This window comes from Barbus barbus (genome assembly GCF_936440315.1).
Source record: "Barbus barbus genome assembly, chromosome: 4".
Lineage (NCBI taxonomy): Eukaryota > Metazoa > Chordata > Actinopteri > Cypriniformes > Cyprinidae > Barbus > Barbus barbus.
Window position 1 is genome coordinate 14,365,556 of NC_136732.1, and position 26,896 is coordinate 14,392,451.

General features: G+C 34.0%; 1 protein-coding gene across 1 annotated transcript; it reads right to left on the minus strand.

The window, feature by feature from the left end:
* Positions 1-37: 37 nt before the first annotated feature.
* Positions 38-23,121, minus strand: LOC306860911 (cyclin-F-like). The gene is made up of 17 exons (XM_079402932.1): positions 22,879-23,121; positions 21,624-21,778; positions 21,426-21,532; positions 20,470-20,537; positions 20,147-20,343; positions 18,589-18,642; positions 18,166-18,270; positions 18,000-18,077; positions 16,466-16,614; positions 13,695-13,859; positions 13,486-13,609; positions 11,837-12,017; positions 10,869-10,956; positions 5,679-5,778; positions 5,463-5,596; positions 4,026-4,198; positions 38-2,634 (listed from the first exon to the last, which is right to left on the minus strand). Exons 1-17 carry the CDS (start codon positions 22,889-22,891, stop codon positions 2,219-2,221), a joined length of 2,307 nt encoding a protein of 768 aa, XP_079259058.1. The 5' UTR covers positions 22,892-23,121; the 3' UTR covers positions 38-2,218.
* Between the last annotated feature and the right edge of the window lie 3,775 nt (positions 23,122-26,896).

Genomic DNA, 26,896 nt, shown 5'->3' on the forward strand with positions numbered 1-26,896 from the left:
ATTTATGCAAGCATTCAAGTGCAACAGACCCAAAAATACCTTTTTTGTGTGTTTAATGTGACCCACAACTGTTAATAATTGTTGACTAACATTATTAATCTTTTAATGAAACCACAGTTTAACCAGCAACATGCTCATGAGGTCACCAAATCACAGATAAAGTGTGATCTTTAGCGATACTAAATCAAAATGGTGTAAAATATGCAGTGAAAGACATGAAATGGTTGCAAACCACAAGTTCCCATCTGTATGCAAGAGAAACACAGCGGTCATGCAAATGTAACTACTGCATTGTTTTATTGTGGTTTTCAGAATATAACAAACGCGTCTGTTTTTAAGTTCACATGGCCTTTCACAGCTTCATACATTTATATATTTACACGTAAACACAAGAACTAATTATTTACAGTTGCAATCCTTAGTGATGTTCAACATACAGTACCAACAAGACCTGCGCAAAAATAATAACTTAATGCTTTTAGTGTCATAACCTCAAACAGATGAACACGATCGAACACTCACAAATATATACGTACAGTTGATTGTTCAAGCATATACAAAGATAAAACTTCGAGACTCATAAAGTTTTGGGTCATAAAAAGTGCTCGGAATCTCCAGAGGTCATTACGAAAAAGCATGGCAAACGATCACATTCATCGGCTGTTGCATCGGATCTGTCGTAAAAGTATGTGAAAAATTCATACAGATTTACTGTACGTTTAGAGGTTTCTATGCAAGCTCATTTCCGCCACAGGATAAAAAAAAAGGCCAATTGCAACTTTTTATCCCACTATTCTGACTATTATTTTTTTCTCAGAATTTTGAGATACAAGTACGCAGTTGCAACTTATAAAGTCAGAGCTGCGAGATATAAACTTGGAATTCTGACCTTTTTTTTCCTCGTAATTGCGAATTTGTATCTCACAATTTGGACCCTTTTTTCGTACAATTGCAAGTTTATAGCAATTTGGACCTTTTTTTCCACGCAATTATGAGGTTACATCATGCTATGCTGACTTCTTTTCTTGGGAAAAAAAAAGTCAGAATTGTGAGATATAATTTCATTTTTGTGAGGGGGGAAAAAGTCTGAAATCCAGAGTTTTTTCCCTTCACAATTGCAAATTTATATATCATAATTCAGATTTTATTACAATTTCGAGTTTATATCTCGCAATTCTTTTCCTTGCAATTGAGAGTTTACATTGCGCTATTCTAACTTCTTTTCTCAGAACTGACAGATATAAACTCGCAATTTAATTTTTTTCCCCCTTGCAATTGCAAATTTCTCACAATTCGTTATTTTTCTTACAATTGCAAGTTTACATTGTGTAGTTCTGATTTAGATTAGAAAACTTACAATTGTTCTTAATATAAACTGACAATTGTGAGTTATAAAGTACAATTCTGAGGAAAACTATTTATCTAAATTCTGATTTTCTTAAAATTGCGAGTTTACATCTCATTCAATTCTGAGAAAAAGTCAGAACTGCGAGATGTTAACTCACAAATGTGAGAAATAGTTGCATTTTTTTACTCTGTGTCGGAAACATGCTTCCATAGGTTTCACAGGTCAAAACATCAGTGGTATCAAGCAGAAAAACAGTATGAAAGTCGTTAATGCGAGAACTTTGGCAGATTTGTGGCGAACACAAAGCAATGCGCAAATATAAAAACACTGGAGTCGTTCAGGCCAGTTCCAGATAAATAATCAAAATACGCGACGAGAAACATCCACGTAAATGAACCAGTTTTGTTCAGACAGCGCATTTGTTAGCATGAAACTTCATGGACTGAGTGGGTTTTCTCCATAGCTGCATGTAACTTCGTAAAAAAACATATTTGATAAACTTTAAGTTCTTTTATGTAAACAGTCCGCTTTTTAAATACGAAGACGTAACAATGTACAAAAGACTTCAAAAACAGCAACAGTTCCAGTGATTTTAACACACTTGAGGCATTAATCCCTTTGCCTGTCAACAGCAACAGTCGGGCGAAGGCGCTCCCGCCATCGGGAGCTGAGGTGAAATGCATTATGGGAAGGAAAAAAACATGACTTTGTTCTTCTAATCGTATTTAAAGCTCAGAAATGGACATTTCAGCCGCTTTATCTCACTCTCGCTGCTCTGAGATAAAGACCATCAGCACCCGTGAACCAAAGTGCTCCTGGCAGGCGGCCAGGAAGTGATGCATTAAGGGATGACAGCTTCCTGTCAATCAATTAGAGGCTAAGAAAGGCCACGTTGGCTGCGTCCTCATCACGCTCTGCCTCTCCTCCACTGTGTGCCGCCGTGTTTTTCCTCTTCACCTGTCGGCGAGTCCTTTGCGCGGAAGGTAGCAGGAGACAGAAACCGGCGGGATTTTGGGGAGAGACCAGAGAAGAAGAGACGGATGGACTGGGACCGCTTTGGATAGACGAGTAGCCCGAGCTGCAGCGGTCTGTGCAAAAGGTGCTCGAGGAAGAAGAGGATGAGGAGGAGGATAGGTGGCGTGTCCAGGGTCTATCGCTCCCGCCCGTTGCCGCCTCCTCAGTGGGCTCTTCACAAAGGTTGTCGTCATCGCTGGAGAGTGCGCAACAATGCATCTTTCTGTCAGCGGACTCGACCGCCGGCTCCATCTGCACCTCCATAGCCGATACTGTGGCAGAAAGAGATTCAATTACTCATCAAACTGCCTTTTCAGACTTAAATGAGTGGGACCGAAGAGGTGCTTGGACTATTCAAATATCATGAAACTTAAAAGAAATAGCCACGAAAATGTACATTATTTATTTTTGCTCACATTGTAGCATTTTCTTTTTGTACATAAGGCACAAAATAAAGCAAAAAAATATAATATAATAACAAAAAACTAAGTCTGTGCTTCAACAAGATTCTGTAATATTTGACAAAACAGCATAAGTCACCCATACATGCTGTGTGCTTTATTTCAAATCTTCTCAAGCCGAGCTTTGTGCGAGGAACAGCCACAGATTTAACTGTCATTTGATTATAATAATCACATTTTTAAACACTTTCTTGAAGGTAAGAGTTTTAATAATTTAATTAAAATTATTATATATTTTTTTAAATATAACAAATTAAATGATAATATTAATTAGTAATACATTGTCTAAACAATTTAACAAATAAAATAATCAGTTTAATGATTTCAATATTAATTCATGTTAATTTAATTGGGAAATAATCAATTTTAATAATTTGTAAAAAATATTTTTCAATGAATGAAATATTAACAATGTTATTATTAAATTAATTAAATAACGAATTTCATTTATTTAATCATTTTAATTAAAGAGTAATTCGTTTTTCAGTTAATTTAACAATGAATGAAACAATTATGATTTTATTTTTCAATGAAGACAAATGTTTTAATAAAAAGTATTAAGTTAACAACAAATTATTTAAGAATTTCAATAATTAAAACTTTTTTAATATTTCTAATAAAGAAATTATTTTAATAAATCATTTAATGAATTCAAATTAATTGAATACATTTTTAATTAAGTTTGTTACACGTTTTAGTGGGAAAAAACAAGTTTCACAGAGTAAAGGAAATATAGGATTGGAATGACACGAGGGCAGTTTCTAGGTGTACTAGTCTTATTTAGTGAATGAGCACTGTGCTATGTTCAAACTGATTGCTCTGTATTTTATGTATCATCCTTTTCTATTTCTATTTTTAAATCCTTTCAAATTTTTAATTCCTTGCTTTTATTGTTGTGATTATTTTAATTCCTTTTATGTAAAGCACTTTGAATTACCAGTGTGTATGAAATGTCTATATAAATAAACTTGCCTTGCATTAAAAATTATATAATGTATATGCAAATTTTTAAATATATTCTATAAAAAAAAGAACTAAAACTGAAGTGGCTGCTCAGAATCCATGCAATATGAATCTCAAGTTGATGAACTCAAGATGTCGTGACTCATGCATCAATAACAACTGGTTTTGTCTAATTGTTTTTATGGAAGATGATTCAGAATATGATGTACATGATATATGAGCCATTTCCCCCCACTCACTTTCTCCGTCCTTCTCGCCCTCGCTCTCCCGGTCGCCCTCGTAGCCGGAGCAGGAAGTGTCCAGGCTCCAGTCCAGGATGTCTCCCAGCAGCATCTCCTCCTGAGTGGACAGCTCGGCTGTGGGCGTGGCCAGGAAGCTGCCCCGGTGCTCCTGCATGCTGTCCTCGCGCCTCCTGATCAACAAAAACATTATAAAAAACTATGCATTCAAATAATCTGTTCTCCACCCACATTTTACAAAACAACATCTTAAGGATGCAGAAAAAACATCAGTATTAGAAATGCATTGATATAAATATTTTGGCAGACAGAAATCTGGAAGAATTTTTTTTTAATGAACAGTAATATGTATGATGGCTAATCTTCAAAATGTATTGTTTAATTTTTTAACAGCATTCACTCTAAAACTGTCATTTCACATGCGTCATCTGACATCAGCCATAAAAACATTTTAAAACAAACAAGTTAAACATTAACTTCAAAAATATTGATGCAGGTTAATCAATTCATAACTTGGCACAGAAAACACTTTTAGAAAAAAAAAAAGATTATTACTTTTAGAAATAATCAGATACTTTAACCCAATCTTTCAATACTTTGAAAATATGTAAGCATTGATGCAGGCAAATATATGTTTGGGTCAGTAAGATGTTTAAAAAAAATAAATAAATAAATAAATTATGCTCACTAAGGTTGCATTTACTTTATATTTTTAAAAAAAAGTAATATTGTAAAACATTATTTCTAATTAAATTAAGCAGCCTTGATAATTTACTTTGAATAAATAAATATTAAAAATAAATACTAAAATAATTTTAAATGTTTTACAATTAATGCAATTATTATTTAATAATAAAAAATATTAATTACTGATAACAAATAATATAACTAATAATTCATACAAAAACATACATTTAACTAAGAATACGGATTATATTATATATACCTAATATAAAATAAAAATAACATGTAAAAAAAAAAATGGAACGAATGACATAACCAATTAACTAACATTATATTAACAAACAATCATTTTTAAATTATCACGATTTGTCTGTTTATATATGACATACAATATTTTCCCTATTATCGTTCAGGGTCCTAGCACATGGAAAAAAAAGAAAGAAAACTTATGCAAAATGTAGAAGAATAAATTGTGTATACAATCGTGGCAAATTTCAACCATTAGAGTTACAGAATTTAAAGGATTTTCTTAAATTACAGCGCCCCCTACAATCTGAAATGAATCAAATTTGATGTTTCTTCAAACGGTCTTGGTGTTCATGTAGTAATATTGTGACTCCAAGATAGTGCTCACAAGATGAAGACCGTTACTCACTATAGGCTACACATGAAAAATGTAAAAAGTCAGGGTTCAAACACTATCGTTATCCTGCATCTCTAGACGGATTCAGGCATATGTACGTTAGTTCCCACCTCTTGCTGTTGCTGGTGGGAGAGGACAGGAAGGTGTGCATCTCTGTTAGCTGACTGCTAGTGCTGGGCGCCTCCACCTGCGGCTCCACCTCTGGGACCTCCAGCACCTGACAGAGCTCCTTAAAGCCCATCACCTGACACAGAAACAAACTTCACGTCACACACACTTCACTGGATGAACTACAGCGGACTCTGAGAGGAGTTGAGCACACTCACCGCATCTCTGCTAATCTGATGATACGCGTCATCCTCAAACCGCTGCTTGACTCCGGTCAGAGACTCGTGTCTGTAGTCTTTGGGCACATCCTGACCGAAACTGTGAGTGGAGAGAGAGTCACGTCAGTGAGACTGAGCATAAGACTCTGATTCGATTGAAAGCTATTGATTTTTGCATTAGCTGTAACGTTGTAAAGATGCAGACCACAGAAAATGATGAAACAATAAACATTTTGCTAGATTTTGGTCACGACTGATGGGCAATTATCAGCCACTGATGAGCTTGTCAAAGCAAAAACACAAATACTTTCTGACTAGCAAAGTATTCTTAGAAATCAAGAGGCTTTAAAGACACCATTAAACCAAATCATTTACTTTGTAAATAATAATAATAATTTAATATAAACTAAAATTACGACAAATTATCATTAATAATATAAAACCACAAACTATAAATTTATACTAAAATTGTAATAATAATATAACTAATATAAAAACAAATAACAAATTAATAGCTAAATTAATAATGATGAAAAAAGTTATGTAAACAAGATGTTATAATATTAAACTAATAATAACATTAAAATAAATAAAAATATATTAACTAATAATAGATTACAAATATTCTAAAATAATAAGTGTGTATGTATGTGTATATATATATATATATATATATATATATATATATATATATATGTGTGTGTGCATGCACGCACACACGCTAAATATAAAAATCAAATGCATAATAAATAAAATATTTAATAACTAAATTAATAATAAATAAAATTATATAACTAGTTATACATATAAACAACATTAATTTTTTTTACAACTCATAATTAATAAAATAAATAGTATAATAAAAAATATTACTAACATTCTAATATTAAAACATATAATAAAAATTATATTTCATAATAAATATTCTGAATATTACAATATTAAAAAATAAAATATTTTAAACTAATATATAAACATAATAATAATAGTAATAATAAATATTATAACATATGTAAACAACAATAATGAAAATAATTAAAAAATATAACTAGTAATGATAAATATAACTATATTAATTGTCATGAATCTGGTCTATGAACTTCCGTTAACTCACCACCAGAGGTCACTCACTGGACTTTTGCACCACATTAACTGTTGCACGCCACCTCAGACTACAATTCCCATCATCCATTGCACTGACGACACACAGTTGATTGCACTGATCACACACCCTACATAAACCATGGACTTCCTCTTCCTCTCTGCCGAGTATTGTTTAGCGTATATCCTAGCGATAGCTACTCTACGGAGCCCACTCAGTTGTTATAGTCTTTCCTTGCCAGTTTTCTCGTGTTTGATACCTGCCCGTGTTTCCTGGATTTACCCTTTGCCTTGCCGTTCGTACTTTGTTTGTACCTTGTTTGGATTATTGCTGTGTACCTGGATTATCTCTCTTTGCCTTGCCCGTAATATTGTTCGCCGATCTAAAACCCACGCTTGCCCTAGGACTACTCTTTGTCTTGCCATATATATTCCTGTTTGCCAATGTTTGACCCATGCTTGTTTCTGACCACTCGTTTTAATAAAGCCTTGCAAATGGATCCCCATGACTCACGTGTCGTTACACTAATTGATACAAAAACAGACACATTAAATGAATTATACGATCACAAAAATTAGAATACAAAAGCACTATTAGTAAATATTAGAATTTGTAATCATTATTTATTGAATTATTGGATATAAAAAAAATTTTAGTTGCAGTTTATAACCATTATAATTTATAATAATTATCATATAATGTTTATTAATATTAATGTTATATTAGCCTAGATATATTAGTAATTAATTTACATCTTACAGGCCATATATAACCATAAAAAACAAATCCTATCATAATATTATTATTATTTTAACATTTTTACTTTTACATTCACAGTTTCATAAATGTCAAATCATGCAGATTTCAAGCATTTCATGTAACTTGGAAGCATTTATTTTTATAAAACAGAAAAATAAAAGTTTAGGGTCAGGAAGTGAGTCACAGCTGAACCTGAGACAGAAGTGTTTCATTAAGACTGTAGAGGGCAGATCAAAACTCGCTCGACTGCTCAGCATTCATCTCCACTGAGAGAGCAGACAGCTCAATCTCACCCGCATCCTCAACCAAACTACATTAACCTGCTCCTCACGATTTAGGACCCCACTGAGCTCAATATCAGTGTGACATCGGCTCATTATCCCGCTTCTTCAACTCAAAAGATCACTCAGAGAGAAACCGCTGTAACTTGTCTCAGCTTGTGAGATCTGAAGACAATGGCAGAGCAATATATAAAAGTCAGCGCCGGAAACGTAATGTACAAGAAAACGCTGAAGACCCACAAGAAAAGACAACGGCATCGCTACAATTTTTTTAAAGCATCAAGGTCTAAACCAACCTGTAGGCAGGAAAATTACGCCTTGTTTTGGCAAAAGCCATTGTCCTTGAATGTATGCTCAGTGTAGAAAACAATCCCAGCATGCACTGCAAGCTCAATGAACACTGAAGACGGCAGGAGGAAACAGGAAACGAGAAATATATTTCATTAGAAACTGAAAAGTTCTGAGCGGCCATACATTATTATAATTTTTTTCTTTCTTGTTTTCTCGTGATCTATTCTCAACATGACAAAAGTTGTTTTCTCGTTATCACGACTTAATTTTCTCATGATTTCGACATTACCGTTGCTACAGTAACGAACGCAACCTTGACAGGAACATTCTAAAATACTTAACCTGGCTTAATGCGTTAATTGAGTGTTTTTAAAAGACAAAACTCAGTATATACACACAGTAATTCATACAGACAAGAAAATGAGCCCATAATAAGAACGCAATTCGTTTAATTCCGCGTTAACCGTTTTCTTCCCATAGAATAGGCTTAATGCGTTAAGGCAGTGTTTTTAAAAGACCAAACTAAGTAAACACATCATTAATAAAGCATTCCATGTACAGACAAACAAATAAGCCCATAATAAGAACGCAATTCGTTTAATTCCGCGTTAACCGTTTTACCCATAGAAAACAGTTAGGCAATAAAAAAAACGTGTTGCGTTCGCATCCTCGACTCATCTGCTTGTCTGTACATAGGCTATTATAATTTATTAAAAATGTGTTTACTGAGTTTGGTCTTTTAAAAACACTCTCTTAACGCACCGAGCAACGTTAAGCGTTTTGGAATGCCCCCTTTGAGGCGCAAATGATCGACAGATAACCGTGCGCTCTTATACTGTATCTTGAGGATATAGAAATGACGTCTACAATAAAATAAATAGGCTAATCAAACACTGCTGATTTTGTCCAGAGTTAGGCTATGCTAAACATTTTGTGTAATTAACATGCTTAAATGGTCCAACAACAAAGCATTTAACGCCGCAAGCGCAGACGGAGCACCTTAGAAGAACTATTCTAAAACGTCTTGGATTAAACTCACTTCATTTTCCTCGTTCGTTTAAAATTATATGTAATAAAATTAAATTGTATATAAGATTATAATAACTTGTTTGCGATTTTAATTAGTCATGTAGGATATGCTGTGATATCATGTGCGTTACAAGCTTCGTGTGTGTGTGGTTCACAAAGAAATGTAGAAAATACTAAATATTACAACACTGTATAACATCACTGAACTAAATTGTATATCTTATTAATATACATTTATTAACAAAAAAGATAAAAAATAAGAAAGATGCACATTATAAATGGGCTACGTCGTTGTAAATGAGAAACAGTGATGAGTTTTAATGTCGAGATCACGAGAAAACAAGAAGGAAATCAATAATAATGCATGGCCGCTTAGAACTTCCGTAGAAAAGTAATGAAAGAAAACAGGTTTTTGTTTAAATGCTCTTGCAGACAGTATTTGTGTACAGCGTTTTACTTTTGCTGATTACAGAATAACATTTTTATCTTAGCAATAATGCTAACAATTAGGGGTGGGAGAAAAAAAAAAAAAAGTTTACCTCAGAATCGATTTATATTTAATTTTTTGATATACTGATATAAAACAACACATAAAACAATATATAAATTATAATCAGTGTTATTTTAAAATAACTGATATTTGTTTAATATTTGAATGATATTTTCTGTTAATACATGTAAACAACAATTTTATTAGAAATAAAAAATAATCATTATAAATATTATAACTAATAATCGATACAAAATATAATATACAAATTATGATTACAAATATTATAATAATAACAAATATGAGTTTATATTAGATTACTTGTAATTATGATTTGTTTATAATAATTGTTTTCAAATTATTAGTTAAATGTGTTATTAGTTATAATTTATCATCGTATGCTTGTTTAGTAATGTTGTTGTATCGGTTGTATTATTAATTTAGGTATGAAATTTCATATTAATACATTGCATGTAATAATACATTAATTTTAGTTGTTTAGTAATGTTTTGCTTGTCATTTTCATTACTTTGTGCTTTTTAAAAATGTGTTTTTTACTAGTTACTTTAGTATTTCAACTTAACAAATTAGATAAGTTGACTTATAGATTTTATTTTAGTTAGCATTTTTTTCCAAGTAGCAATTTTTTGATGGTTTTGGGTTTAGTTTAACAGCAAATATTATAACTAATAATCTAAAATAAATAACTAAAAATTCATGACGATAGCAAACATTATAACAATATAAAAATGAATAATAATAACAGTCCATCACATGCTACAGAACAGCGTTTCAAATCAGCCACATATAAGGTTCCTCTTCAGCGAAGATGCTGCCTTAGAAGGGAGCTGTCTATGTACAAAGCAAGGCTGCTTACTAGGGTTGAAAAAGGCCGATGTGTGCATCTTCCCGAGACGCTGCGGGACAGGAGTTTAATCTCCCTACAGCAACAAGGGCGCGACTTCTCAAACCCAGGGGAGCGCTAAAGCAGCCGCTGATTGTGTGCCTCAAAGGGCAGAAGCGGCAAGCACAGATAACTCGTTAACACCTCGTTAACATAACGATTGCCTGACTGCACATTACTGCCTCGATGGAAACACTGAGGAGGAAACAGACCAGCCGCGATAAACGACAACAGAGCAATGCTGTGAGAACTCTGCTTCTCTCAGGCTCAGAATAACCATAAACGTCCTCTGTATGAATTAATTAGACGGATAACGATTGACACGGACACTCACCACTTGACATAGAGCAGTAAAGCGCAGGAGACCAGGTCGTGCTTGGAGAAGCTGGTGTTTTCCTCCAGCTGGACAGGCCACACGGGAACTGTTGAGAAACACACATTAGAAAACCTCGAATAAGGCTCGTGGAATGATTCATAGGGATGTAACGATGAACCGCGAGCCGGTTGAAAATCGATTCAAATAAGTTGAGATGCCAAACAAATCACGATACGATTGGAGTAGGAGTTTATAGGAGGGGAACTGACTGTCTTTAGAAAAGTTTACATGGTATTTTCTTTTCATCTTGGCTCTGAACGATGCATATTAAAATCGTGTTCATATACTTGTTTACAGCGGTAACTCAGGAAACACTGTGGGCCCTATCATACACCCGGCACAAGGGTTTTTGCTAGATTCAGCCCGACGCATTTCTAATTTTCCTGTCGTGCGCCACGTTGTTTAAATAGCAAATGCATTTGCGCCCATTTGTGCACTCATGGGCGTGCTGGTCTAAAAAAGAGGTGTGTTCAGGCACATTGTTGGCACGTTGCTATTTTTCTGCAGCTCCTGGACTAAATTGTTGTAAGGATCATACTGTTTCCTTCCTGTATAATGGTGCTTTTCCACTGCATGGTACGGCACGGTACGGTTCACTTTTGGGGGGGGTTTTCCACTGGGTACAGTAAAAAAGTGCTTGTCAAAAAATAAATTTTCAAGGTAATTTTCAAAAATCCATAATTGGGGCACTTTAAAATTTCAATTTAGTTTTGTTATATTTCAATTTCACAAAGAAACGTGCTGCAATAGCCTAGTAAAAGAACACCTTCTCATTTACTGTATATTTTGTCTTCAATCTCATTTTGTTAAAAAAAATCGTGAGAAAGCCGAATCGTGAAATCAAAATGTGAATCGAATCGAATCGTCAGTTGAGTGAATCGTTATATCCCTAATGCTTCATGTGTTCAGTGTGACGGCAGCAGTACCGTAGTTGTGTAGCGCTCGGGTGAGCAGCAGGATGGCGCTGGCGAGTCGGGCCGGTCCCGGGACGGTGAGGGGCGAGCAGAGCAGAGAGAGTTCACAGATGTAGCTGAAGAGGTGAGAGCTGCGCCGCTCCACAGGCAGCAGAGACTGCAGCACCTCCCCATAATCCAGCACTGTGGGGGTCTGTAACACAACATTAACATCTTCATTAGTTAGTCAATACAAAAGCACCATTAAATAGGTAATCTAAATGAAAAAAGAGCCTCTTTTAAGGCTCAGAAAGCCTGGCTTTGAACATCTGTGAGATAATCTTTTATTAGAGACAGACTGATAATCTGTCTTCCATGTAATTAGTTCTTAAATATCTGTATTACAGATAAAATGGCACCATTTGGTACTTTGTCATTGCACTGCTGTGCTTTCAACAGGAAGTCACATTGACTTTTTATTATTATTATCAAATGCAAAATTAGTCTTAAAACACTGATTCTGCATATCAGTTATTGGAAACGTAAACATAAGTATCAGATATAAAGACAAAAATTAATCTTAATTGACAAGTGTTTCCAGTTTCTTTTTGTTTTATTTTAGGATGCAGCTTAGCACTCTAAATAAAAGTCTGTTTGTAGCAAGCCAACAATACATAGTATGGGTCAAAATTATCGATTTTTCTTTTATGCCAAAGATTATTAGGATATTAAGTAAAGATCATGTTCCATGAAGGTATTTTGAACATTTCCTACCGGAAATATATCAAAACGTAATCTTTGATCAGTAATATGCATTGCTAAGAACATAATTTGGACAACTTTAAAGGTGATTTTCTCAATATTTTTTATTTATTTGCACCCTCAGATTCTACATTTTCAAATTGTTGCATCTCAGCCAAATATTGTCCTATCCTAACAAACCAAACCATACATCAATGGAAAGCTTATACATCTCAATTTTAAAAAAATCACCCTTATGACTGGTTTTGTGGTCCAGGGTCACATTTATAAAATGTTTTAGTATATAATACTCCAATAGAGTAATATAATTCTATAATAGATGAGGTATATTAATACAAATGAAATAAGTAAAAAATTATATAATATTATATTAAATACTTTGCTATATATTTTTTATCAAATTTATTTTAAAAACTATATATTTTAGTATAAAATACTAAAAAATAGAGTAAAATAACCCATTTGTAACTATAAATATTACAAATGTACATATATTTTATATGATTTAATATCCAAGATTTATTAAAAAATATATATATTTTAGTATATAATGCTCTAAGGGTAAAGTTAAATAATCAATTTATAATTATAAATAATAAATTATTATATTACTATATAAAATAATATTTTTTTATAATATTTTAGTTATATCTAAAAAAACTATATTTTATGATACCTATAATAAAGTTTATATAATATTTGTATATTCCTGTAATTTCAGTTAAACTGCTTGTCAGTATTGAATGAAATGCATATATTTGACATCCCTCTGGTCTCATTTTTTTCTTAAATGCATCGCAATGCCTTCAGGAATAACCGTTGCAATGGCCAATGTGCTCTTAAAATGCCTCGTAAGAACACAGCTCTCTCAGTTTTGGCACTGAACTCTGAACTTCAGACTCAAGGTTATGTTAACTGACCCGTATCTTCCCGTCCAGCACAGAGATGACCTCCCCCATCATGCGCACCAGGTCCTCGTACTGATAGGTGTTGTCTGTGAGCCACACGGCCTCGCGGATGGTCAGGATTTCTTTGCTGATGTATCTGAGGGGTCAGACGAGTCAGAGAGAGTTCAGCTGAGCACAGAAACAGCGTTCACAGGGCGTCTATGTGGTGTGTGTCGGCTCACCGTGTGCTGATCACCATGCAGGCGATGCCCAGCAGCTGCAGCTGGGCCTTGGGTACCGAGCGCAGGCTCAGATAGCGATCCACACAGCCGATGGTCACGTGCAGCACCTGACTGGAGAAGTCCTTCATAGTGGTCACCTCCACCAGCCAGTCCACCAGAATATACCTGCCAAAATACAGGAGTGATGAGGGGGAAACATGGATCCAAAAAAAAGCAAAGGATACAAGGATTTGTTCAATAAATCTGATTTAGCTTTTAGCATTTTTAATAGTATTTCAGTATTTCTATAGTAATTTAATGTGCTTTTGTCCTATTTTGTCCTATGCTTTTGTCTTATTTTTAGTTAAATTTCTATAGCTTTACATTTTCGTAATTTTGTTGTGCGCTTCTGTCATTTTTATTGTGTTTTTATTTTATTATTTTTATATATAAATATATATATATATAAATATGTTTAGTATTATTTCTATTTTGCTTTCAATTGTATGAACTGTTAAGTGCTTTTGTTATTGTATTAGATTTTAAAATAATTCTAAAACATTAAGTTTTAGTATTTTTGTTATAAACTTTATTTTATGTTTTACATTTCTATATAGTTTAATTCTGTTATTTGTTTTGGTCATTTATATTTAAATATTTCTGTAGATTTAAGTTTTAGACATTTTGTTATGTGCTTTTGTAATTTTGTTTGTCTTTATAAAATATTTCTAAATATCTTTGTTTTAGTAATTGTGTTGTTTAGAAATTTTCATTTTTATTAGTTTTCTTTTTTGAATATTTCTATATTGCTGTTGTTGTTTTTTAGTAATTTAGCCACTTATTTTGATTAGTTGCTAAAGCAACATTTCTAATCTTTCTATTTAATCTTTATTTTAATTTCACTTCAAAATATTACTTATAATAATAATAATAATAACACTAATAATAATAATACACATTTCTAAATCTTTTAAATTTGAGGAAAACCAAAACAATTTATAAAAAATCTGCAACTGTAACTTTTCAATCCTAGAAATTAGGGACGCTCCGATCAGGACTTTTGCAGCCGATACCGAGTACCGATTTCTTGTCATGGTGATCGGCCGATACCGATGCCGATTCTAATGCTTCAAGCTTTATATAGCATATGTAATAATATTATATAAATAATCACAAAAATTATTCCTTATACAGTGAATTTTAATATTCCTTTAAAATGGTGTTTATTCATAACATGTGTATCAAGATACTCAATATAAAACAAAAATAAATGCAAACAAAATGTTTCTGATGCAACCCAAGGCAGAGATGGGCTTGGACTCGAGTCGCATGTTTATAGCCTTCAGACTTGACTTGACCTGAAATGACTCCAGACTTTACTCGACTCGAGGAAAAGGACTTGTGAATATTTAAAAGCAACCCGGCATCCGTCCGGACCGCGAGCCGTAACAGCAGCACCATTTTAAGTGAGCAGCATGTCAACAGCAGAGCGATTCACATAACAAGCGCTCCGGGTTGTTTATGGTAAATATCTTTCTGCGCTATATACTCTAGTATTTTTTATCTAAAGCTAAACACGCTTTATTCGAGCCCTTTCAACTCCGTGCACTTTCTCTCTCTCTCCGGACATGCGTCGGCACCAAGTTCAAGAGCTTCCGCAGTTATTTTAACAACGACAGAAACATGGCGAGAGGCAAAATTATAGATTACTTTCACTAAAATACAGCAACAAAAAAAAAAACAATGCTGCAAATATAGTTTTTCTTACTATCTATTTATCTATCTATTCTATAACCTACGACTCAAACCAGATGTAACAAGACGTTTCTGATCTACATTTAGCATCATTAATCTGTAGGCTAAGTACATTTATATATATTTAAACACCAATATGGAGAAGTCTGATGTAACTTATAAGGTTTAATACTGTTCAATATAAGACTGAAGAGGCAAAAAGAAATAGAAACATTAAAACTACTGAAAGAACAAAACGGAGTAGTTTGATCACGGTTATCCACGGGCGCTGCGGATAATCCGCAGGTCGGGTAATAAAAAATGCATTCTGATTATTTGCAGGTGGGTCGCGGGTGGATAAAATAAATCATAAATGATGCAATATTAACTACATTTTTTTAAAATACATTTTTTCATTAGGCAGATGATTTCATTTTTGTGTGTGAGTGTGTTCGCCTGATCGGGAAGTTGCAGTGACAGAAACAGTGACATTCCAGATAAAGTTTAAAAGGAGTAAAGCCTCTGTTAATGCTATTGAGTAGGCTAATATGGCCAAAGAAGATATTATGTTTTATAAATAAATGTTCATGGAGCAGCCGCGATCAGCTCCAGTGCCCGTGCCGTAAAGCCTGGGCTCTGCAGACACGTGCAGTGATGCGCAGATCAGCTCTAACGTCACTGAATCTGCTGTTAAAAATGAACCACCCATTCATCATATCATCATGCAAAACATACACGACATAACAAATTTTTCATTGTTTCTCGAAACGTTATAGCATTTCCACACTGGAGATGACTTGCAGCATATGTCCCCACGCATCATATACATCGTCACGCGTTGACATCATCAAATTGCGATCGGTTCGTGAGATCGGCCAAATGTATGAGTACCAATCGAGTCATAAAATGTGATTATCGGCCGATACCGATCTCCGGCCAATCGATCAGAACATCCCTACTAGAAATCACAAAATGCTCTTTTAGTTCCAGGTTTTCCATGTCTATTAACTACAGGATAATTTTGAATCAGGAGGTCATCTGAAGCATTGATGTTGTACCTCTTAGTGGTGATGTCCTGTCCCTGCAGGTTTTGTGGGTATCTCAGGGGCGACGGTCCGGAGTGGAAGAACTGGGCCACGAGTTCAGCGCAGGCCCGCGGCTCCAGACCCAGAGGGTTTGTGGTGCCACATGACTTCGCAAATGCCAGCTGGGAGACCAGAACAGGCAAATTAGACAAACAGAATATGTGTGTGTTCAATATGGCGTCACACATGTACAGACTATGGCATTAAAAAGATCACTCTTCATTTGAAGCCCCCATTCAAGCTTATTTACACACTCAGAGTGGCATTCAATCTGGCACAGCTGCTGATTATTATAAATAAATGTCAACAATGGCAGAGAAAAGCTCCAGATGAGATGACAGGAATTATGACGCAGCTTTCCCAGGCCGTGCACTTCCATTATGAGCTCAGAGAACAGGCATCGTGAGAATGGAGGTATAATGGAGACGGATGATTGGTAATGACTTCACCAAACACAAACATGAAAATAAACTGAAAGCTGAGCTGTCAAACAAAAGACAAGATGTTTGTTTACAATTCAGCATCATACCATCTACCATGGCTTTATTCATGCTAATAAATACAACAAATCTGATAAAAGTGATAAAAAAATGTTGTTTTTTTTACTAAATGCAGTCCACAAAAGACTAAATAAATATATTTTAATATATAAATTTTACATAAATGTTATTCGGAACATAAATGGCTGCCCACTGCTCCGGGTGTGTGTTCACGGTGTGTGTGTTCACAGTGTGTGTGTGTGTGCACGTTGGATGGGTTAAATGCAGAGCACAAATTCCGAGTATGGGTCACCATACTTGGCCGTATGTCACGTCCCTTTCACTTTCATATACTTGAAAGAAATATCGTTTAAAATATTTTTATACATTTAAAAAATAAAATCAAGTAACTGTTTTCATTCTCAATGATAATGAAATGAAATGCTGAACAAAGTCTAAAACTAAATCTGGTCCACACAATATAAATATATTTACACAATAATGTATACAATTATGTAAAGAAACATTTTTCCTTAAAATATTTACATACATAATTTGTTTTTGTTTTAAATCAAGCAATTGTTTTCATTCTCAATAATAATAATGAAATGGTGAACATAAAATGCAAAAGAAAAGAAAATAGAAGGTAAAATTTGGTCCTCAAAGGACAAAATAAATATATTTTAGTATATATTTACATAATATATACAATATTATTTTATATATTAAAAATAAATATTTATTTTAAATATTTTATTCATTAAAAACAAGTAATTGCTTTGATTCTTAATGAAAGTGAAATGAAGAACATGGAATGAAAAAAAATAATTCTGGTCTACAAAAGAGAAAATAATATTATATACATTACTATGTAAATATATATTTATGTTACATATTTAAAATAAATATTTCTGCAAAAAATAAAATAACTTTATCACGCACATTAAGATTAAAAATATGCATCAAAAAACCAAATGAGGTCAATTTTGAATGTAATTTTCTATGCACATGACATTTTCTGCAGTCACCTGAGCTTCCCAGCATCCTTTGGCAGAGTAGTCCCTGAGCGTGCGCATACATTGCAGATACCTGCCGGGGTCAGCCGTCTGCAGACAGATTATCAAACCAGCCATCAGCGTCAATAGCAGAGAAACAGGACTATCAATGATCAACAAGTCCTGAGGAAACTCTTACCGACGTCCCGCGGTTCATTTCCCACAGCAGATACGAGCTCTGCACACTCCCGCAATGCGCCGACTTCCTCAGCATCGCCGTAGCCTCATCACGCTTCTCCTCATCCTGATAAACACAGAGTCACAAACCGTGTTTAACATTTGATATGGATTCAGTCTGAGGGGTTTTGATTAGAGAAGTTTAGGACCTTCTGACTGTAAGAAGTACAAATGATAAAACCCCTTCACAGAAGACATAACATGAGCAACCCAAACCCAACATGACCAGGTTGTCTATAAGCATCTCGTGGATCTCGACTTTGAGAACAAGCAATTCAGTGATGCTACAAATAAGATTCCATCTTTGAAGTCTATTAGAATCTTTTTACACAATCATTCTCTTAACAGAATTGCATTTTAAATCGAGTTTTAAATCGACACTCACGTCAAACAGCTGAAGGACTCTAGCCAGACAATACAGTAACGTCCCTCTCCGGCCCTGGAAAGACAAATTAGCAGAAAGAGAAATTAGAATATTTATAATGAGATGGTAACAAATCTTGCAAATATAATAACACATTTTCTTTTAATTTTGTAGAAAGAAAATTACCCAAAATTGACAAAATATATATTTTAAAAAATTATATATATATATATATATATATATATATATACACACACACATACACATTTAAAATTTTTAATAAAGATATAAATTTAAATATAAAATGTAAACCAAATGAATAAATCATTAAATATGGAAGATAAATATTTACCAATTATTGTGTATTTTATTTATATAGATATACACATTAACATTTAAATGTTCATCAGTAATTTTTTTTTAGATAAGTCTTTAATGTTCACCAAGGATGTATTTTATTTAATCAAAAAACACAGTAAAAACAGTAATATTGTGAAATATTACAATTTGAAATAACTGATATTTGAATAATTTTTCAAATGGAATTTATTCCTGTGATGCAAAGCTGAATTTTTGGCTTTTTTTTTATTGGTGCTGTATTTAGTTTTTTTTTATTAAAAACCTTTTATTATCAATGCTGAAAAAAGGTTTTTGCAGCATAAAACAATGTTTTTTTTTTTTAGGAATATTTGATGAATAAAAAAAGTTCAAAAGAACAGCATTTATTGTAAATAGAAAAGTTTTGTAACATTAGAAATGTGCATATAAAATGCAATTCATATTTAAAATGGGAAGTCAATTAATAAATACATTACATGCAAAATAATCATATATTATATATATATATATATATATATATATATATATATACACACACACACAAACACACACATAAATAAATCAATGAAAATATTCTGGTTATAGTTCCCAATCAGAATTTTGTCTGATTAAATATCCCTTTTAAAATGTGAATAGCCATTTCATATTGAATTCAAGTAAGTTTAATGCTTACATTAATATCTTAAAGGGATAGTTCACCCAAAAATGAAAATTCTGTCATTAATTACTCACCCTCATGTTGTTCCAAACCCGTAAGACCTTCATTCATCTTCGGAACACAAATTAACATATTTTTGCCTTGTGTTCAACGTCATCACGCTGGATCTGGATCAGCGCTTGCGTCATGTACTGTCATAAACGCGTGTCCACAAGAGAAACAGCAGAGACGAAAATGTGGAATAAAATCATTATATTTGGCTTTGGAAAATTACAGTTGACAGACTGATGTCACATGGACTACTTTGTCGATCATCTTGGCACTTTTCTGGACCTTGATCTTGTAAGGACCCTTGCTGTCTATGGGAGGGTCAGAGAGCTCTCAGATTCCATCAAAAATATCTTAATTTGTGTTCCGAAGATGAATGAAGGTCTTACGGGTTTGGAACAACATGAGGGTGAGTAATTAATTACAGAATTTTCATTTTTGGGTGAACTATTCCTTTAATAAAAGAAAACAGAAACATTGGTCCCGGAGGAGGTGTAGTGGCTATGAATGCTGGGATATTCAGGCATGACTCACCAGGTTGGTCTCGCACTCAGCTTCGAGTCGGTCGTACACCACAGCCTTACAGCAGCCGCCAGACATGGACCACGGCGGCCGGATGAAGAGCCAGATGAACGGGTCGGAGAGCGGGGACCTTAGGCTCTCGGCCAGACTGAAGAACCGCGACGCCATGTGGCCGCACAGATCGGCACGTCCCTCCTCACTGAGCGAAGCTGCAGAACATTCACTCGTCATTACAGCTTTGATCAGTAGTCAGACAATTAAATCAACCAAACCACACCTTCAATCAATCAATCCATAAAGACACAGGAACACTGGGAATGAGAGCAGAAACTTACGTCCTTCATTGTACAAATACGCAATCCCTAGTTTCACAGCAGCTTCGAAGTTCCCTTTCTCCGCAGCTCTGGATATTGTCGAAGACAATGAGAAATATTAAATCAAATGACATTAAAAATAAAGTCAAAAACAAAAAAACTTGTACTAATCTGTCTTGAAAGTAATAAGTTTTAAAATATGGATATCAAACAGGCACTAGCAAGCACAATTTAGGCAAAACTAAAGAATTTTTAACATAAAATAATATTAAAATAATAAATGCTATAATTATAAACAAATCACACTTTAAATTATATATATATATATATATAAAATCATCTTTATTTATTTTTATTAAATCATTCTATTCTCTACTTTATTTCTTGTGCATCTATTGTGATTATTTGAATTCCTTTTTAATGTAAATCACTTTGAATTACCGTTTGTTATATTTAAATAAACTTGCCTTGCCTAATCATTTTACATTACAGCTATTAAATAATAATACTAATCTCTCTCTCTCTCTCTCTAAATATATATATATATATTGTCTTAATTATTCATTTTAAAATGTTAAACCACCAAACTTTTATTTTGAGAAATAAACTCATTTTTGAAACACGCAGCACATATTTATTTAATTAAATAACAGTCTTTGTGACTCAAGCACTATAAGCTATAATGTGATTTTGGTTTTATTTGGATTTATCATGCAGCCCTAGCTCCCACAGTAATTTAAAACCTGGAAATATAATTGAATTTGAAAAAAAAAGTGTTTGCCATGCCTGAAAATTGTTCAAATCAAACCATTTCTACAGTGAATCTATCTACACGAGGTCCTTTCGATGCACTTGCTTTGAATAAATTTCACAAATTAATGTGAATCACAAGCAAATTAATTTTAAGGTCCTCATCTGTGGTCACAAACAACTGAAAACAGGGTGGAAACTGGTGAAAATGTTGGTATATATCATACCTCTCAAACAACCAAACGGTATCAGGGGCCGGCCAGCGGTCTTTGAAACTCACTCGTGCCCAGACGCTTGAGTTACTATCAATAATGTCTCGAAGATGAGAATGAACCTGTGGGATCAAATGACATTCACCATTAGAAAACCACTTTTTGGTAATGGCGGCTTTATAATGTTAGATGCTTGCATCTGGCTGGACTAACAGCTCTGACGGCGAGGAGATCCTCAGCGGAGAGGCATTGGAGGACACACAGGAGCAGCTCTTCAGGAAGAGACAGCAGCGTGATGGCAGATGCACGCTTTCGCACCCGCTTCCGGACAGGCAGAGAGAAACATTTGGCACATCGACAGTGGAGCACTGGAGATGAGGAAGAAGAAATTCACAATTAACACAAGCACATTGCATCCAAAATGCAATAAAGAAACTGAAAATGCAATTACAGTCTTCATGAACTGCAATTTTGCAACTGTTTCTTTCATCGCCGTTTCATTGGCCTAGCCGATTAACTGGCCATTTTGAGATGATCGATATTAATAACTGTGTCTCTCGTCAACAGAATTATTCATATTCATCAGCATTAAACTGCATTTTATATGGCATGTCTTCTAAATATTGGTCAATCCGCCCACTAGATATTGAAATTGGCCATTAAATATAAATAAACACAAAAGATAATTGGTTGAGCAATGCAAAAAGTGCTTTATTAGTAACATACTTGTATAGGCCTAGAGATGACAATACCATATTGTCACTATATTTTTCACTATAACATTGTACTTAGATGCACACTATGGTGCCTATATAGCTCTATAATCATAAGCAATGATATTTATGTTATACCAATGTACTTCAAAGAATATCATGGTATTACCATGGTACAAGACCAATAAAACAAGGTATTACCGTGGTACTGGCCTGGGATGATAGTAAGTTACACTGGGAAGCTGCATTGCGAAATATAAGTCACCCAGAGAGATTATTTACATCGTTTTTGAGTCTAAAATGCTTTAAAGCTTCTTAATATTACTAGGAAACACACATTTTATATAATAACGATGAGTTTTGTTGCTTTGCAATGGCAGTTTTGACATGCTCGCTAAGGTTAGCCAGTTTTCCCTCCTTATTGATAAACCAGTCATGGGACAGAGGATAACTGACCAAAATTTAGGAGATATTATATTAGTATTTACTAAAAACAACTTCACCAACATTGTAATGATTCATAGAATATTAATATTTCGGTAAATAAAGTTTATTCCAAATACATAACTTACTGGTTAACGGGTTAGTAATATATCTAACTAAAGTCTACATTTTTCTAGCTATTTAATAAACTTCAGCTCTGATTATGATGAAATAGAAACTGAAATGTTTATAACTGTCGACGAAATATGTAATTATACACTTATTAGGGTTGAATAACTGAAAATCAATCACTTAGTAAGTTAGTTACTTACCGCCCGCTTTCATTTCAAGGAGGGATCTGAGAAGTCAACTTACAGCAATAAAGCTTCACAGTGAACTGAAATTAATGTTTAAAATCTTGAATACTAGACCCTAAATGAACAGAATCAGCTTTACTGATTAACCTACTAAATTACTGTTAACTAATAGTGTTGTACAGTTTAAAACACAACTCCTCTGACTCGACCACGCAACTTCCACTAAACCCCTCCCCCCGAGCGCGTAGCCACGCCTGCGCGGACAGTTTAAACATCAACTCTGAGCGCTCACTGGCCAGAAAACAGATACGCCCACCGCGACCGCTGCTGCGTTCTGATTGGCCGTCGTGCAAAGCTCGAAGCGCCATTGGTCCGTTTTTCTGAGCGGATAAAAGGCGTCGATGTATTGGCTGCAAAGATGCTATTTCGAATTACGCGCTTACAGAGCTGTGGGACAGGACTGGTCGAGGGGTTTCACTCGGTGGATTCTGGGAGACGTAGTATGTAACATTAGCTAAATAAATCAGAGGAAATGTATCATTTTAATTTGGTTAATACCTATTTTTTTACAGTCTATGGTTAATACTCATACACAATGCAACAATCCTCCAAACAAGCTTGTAATGCAACACTAAACGGAACATGCTAAATTATTAAACAGTAAATTAAGAAAAAGTGTGTGTGTGTGTGTGTGTGTGTGTGTGTGTGTGTGTGTGTGTGTGTGTGTGTGTGTGTGTGTGTGTGTGTGTCACTTACGCCTTTCTGGTTCTCACCCCTCGATATGTTTAAAAAATATATAAAACATATATAAAATATGACACACTTTTTTAGCCAAAATAAATTAAATATATATTTTTACTTTTAAAAAAGTGTTTATTCCATTCCTCATTTGTTGTTAAATTTTTTTAAATAATCTAAATGAGAAATAATTTATTTGTAACAGGTTGCATATTTACTGATGACAAACTTTTATCACCAGCGAAAGACAAATAGTCAAATATATAGCTATTAATTCATTTGGTTGCTGTCTTTTTGTAAAATCAAAACAAACCAAATAGATGAATAAATGGAAATGAGATATTGATTCTAGTTTAAATTATTTTGAGAATATATGTGAGAAGAAAGAGACTGCAGAGTAATACAAAAACATAAAAATAATGTGGGGAATTGATTGCTTAAGTCAACATTTGATGCAGTTCAACAATCATTTTCCACAAATATTGAAAGTGAAATGCTGCAAATGAATAATCAGAATCATGTATTGCAGTGAGGAAGGAGTGTAGGTTGAAGATGTCACAAACAAGACCTTTGACGCAGCTTTTTTCATTTCATGAAGGCAACGTCTTTTTCTGTTCATCATATGTCCAGTGTTTGGGCGGCACTGTCCCTAAATGTCAGACTTCTACTCAGCCTGTTATCTGCTTTGAACACAGGACTCAACCACATGTCAGGCCATAATGAGACTTTGTCATAAATGGGGGTTTTGTATTCATGGTAACCATCACAAAGTGCTGACGATTCACTTTCATCAAGCCTGTCACATCTGACAGAGTGGCTTTCACTACAGACAAAGAGAAGAGGGAAAAAAGCAATACATACAATGTAACGATTATTCAGTTGAGTCATGTCAGATTTGTTTGGTTATACATGATGAGTTTCTCAATATTCAAAGAATGGTTCACCCAAAAATAAAAATTTCCTGAAAATATTCTCATCCTCAAGCCATCCAAGATGTATGAGTTTGAAATTGATTTGATGAAATTTAACATTACATCACTTGCTCACCAATGCATCCACTGCAGTGAATGGGTGCCGTCAGAATGAGAGTCCAAACAGCTGATAAAAATCATCACAATAATCCACAAGTAATCCACCAATCAATGTCTTTGGAAGCAAAACCTGCATGTTTGTAAAAACAAATCCATCATTAAGACATTTTAAACCGTCACTCGTGTCCATAATCCAATAACACTTCCTCCAATGAAAAAGTCTATTGTCGTCTTAAATCAAAATCCCCTGAAGTATTTGTTTAGAACTGTTTTTGCTTATAAACGGATCTGTGCATCTTTCTGATTCAGGCGAGGCGATTTTATAACTGGAGAAAGCAATATGAAAGAAAATATCTCTCATTCTGACGGCACCCATTCACTGCAGAGGATCCATTGGTGAGCAAGTGATGTAATGCTAAATTTCTCCAAATCTGTTCCCATGAAGAAACAAACTCATCTTGGATGGGCTGACTTTTTTTTTTTTTTTTTAACTCTAACACTAATATCACAAAGGGTGAATGAAGTGCATGCAATACTGTTTGAAGTGCATACATTATATTCAAGTCATATAAAATGCTTCCATCTTATTAAATAAAGCAACTTGGATGCATTTGTCCCTGTAATCTGCTCATGTAATCTAATAAGGTGACTATGTGAAGAGCCAGAGGTGCTTTAGGTGGCGAGAATTAGATTACTGGTAAATGAATGAACAACACTAAACAACTGCATTTAACTGAGTTATTACAGGTGCAGAGAAAGCTTGCGTAGATAGTAGTGAGTACCTTTATGTGATACAATATTTTTATCTGTTCATTGCTTTTCTCTTTGTAAGATGTTTTTTGTACACTTCAGTGTTTGACTTCACTTAAGCCTGAACGAATGTTTGAAGGTTTTTGAACGGGTGCAGAGTTAACAGCCTCAGTTGACGGCATAAAGTAGGCTTACAGAAAGCCGCAAGATAATTGAGAAAAACACTTGCCATTTACAGAAATATGCCTAAGTGATCAGCATTAAATGGGAGTGTATACGCACCTGATGAAGAATGAAAGGGTCCAAATGAGGTGTGGGTTTCCATGGCAACCTGAAACAATAATATAGTTGGAAATTGAGCTGTAACAGATTGTGGCTGGTTCCAGTTGATCGCCAGTGTTTATTGGCTCTCGTTTGTGAATTCACAACAGCAGCACACTTAAAATTCTTCATACAGGTCATTCAAACAAGACTATTGAACTCTGTAATCTATAGAAAAATAAATATCCGTGGTAAGTAGTTAAACAGGCTTTCAGTAATATGCTCAGACACTTTAACGTTCATAAATAAAACCTTGATTATTTACACAATGATGAAGAAATGGAAACAGACTGGAAATAAATCTGTGAGGGACTGATAGTTTGCTTACATGAGGACATCAACTTAAAATTTATTTGATATTAGACTTATATCAAACAGCAACTGAATTATATACACAAACCAACTAAACATTACAAAATCCATTGTCTCCACTGTTAATACTTACTGACATAAAAAAAATTCAATTAAAAAAACTTACTGTGCTGTTGTGTTTTGCTCCAAAAAATTATTTCACTTCCTGGACGATGATGTAATCGAACAACTGGCTTTTGCAAAAGACCTAGGATGGACACTGAGGACACAGGAGAATAATTATAATAATAATAATATTATTATGAGAAGAATTTAAAACAACATTCCCCTAAAAAACATGCTTTGTTTAAAATGTTTCATTTAAAATGGCAACCAAAACAATCAAAAATACTGAAATTATTATTGTTCTAAAATAAGAAATATATATTTATAACTACTATTTAGGCCTATTATTACTTACAAGTATTGTAAAAAATAAAATCTAATATGATTTCCATCTCCAAAAAAAGTGCTCTTAATTATTCAGGCACGCTTTACACTTTTTACCAATGGTGTAGGATCACTTTTCCCTCTGAAATTGCGAGCAAATTTCCTCAAAAACAAGTTCAAGGAACACTCCGAACATGACATTTTGAAGAAAAAAAATACAGTTTTCTTGTAAAATATATATTATAATTTTTGTTAATGAAAAATAATTTTTACATTGTAGAAACGTGATTCAATAACTTGCACAGTAAGATTCTTCAAACAGCTGCTCCTAATAAACTGCAGAAGAAGAGTTTATATTTATGCAAACTACGGCGCCTATTGGGGTAATGTTGAGAATGTTCTTGCAATCATTTGCAATGCACTGATCGATCTGTACCTGCCAAGTCGTGGCC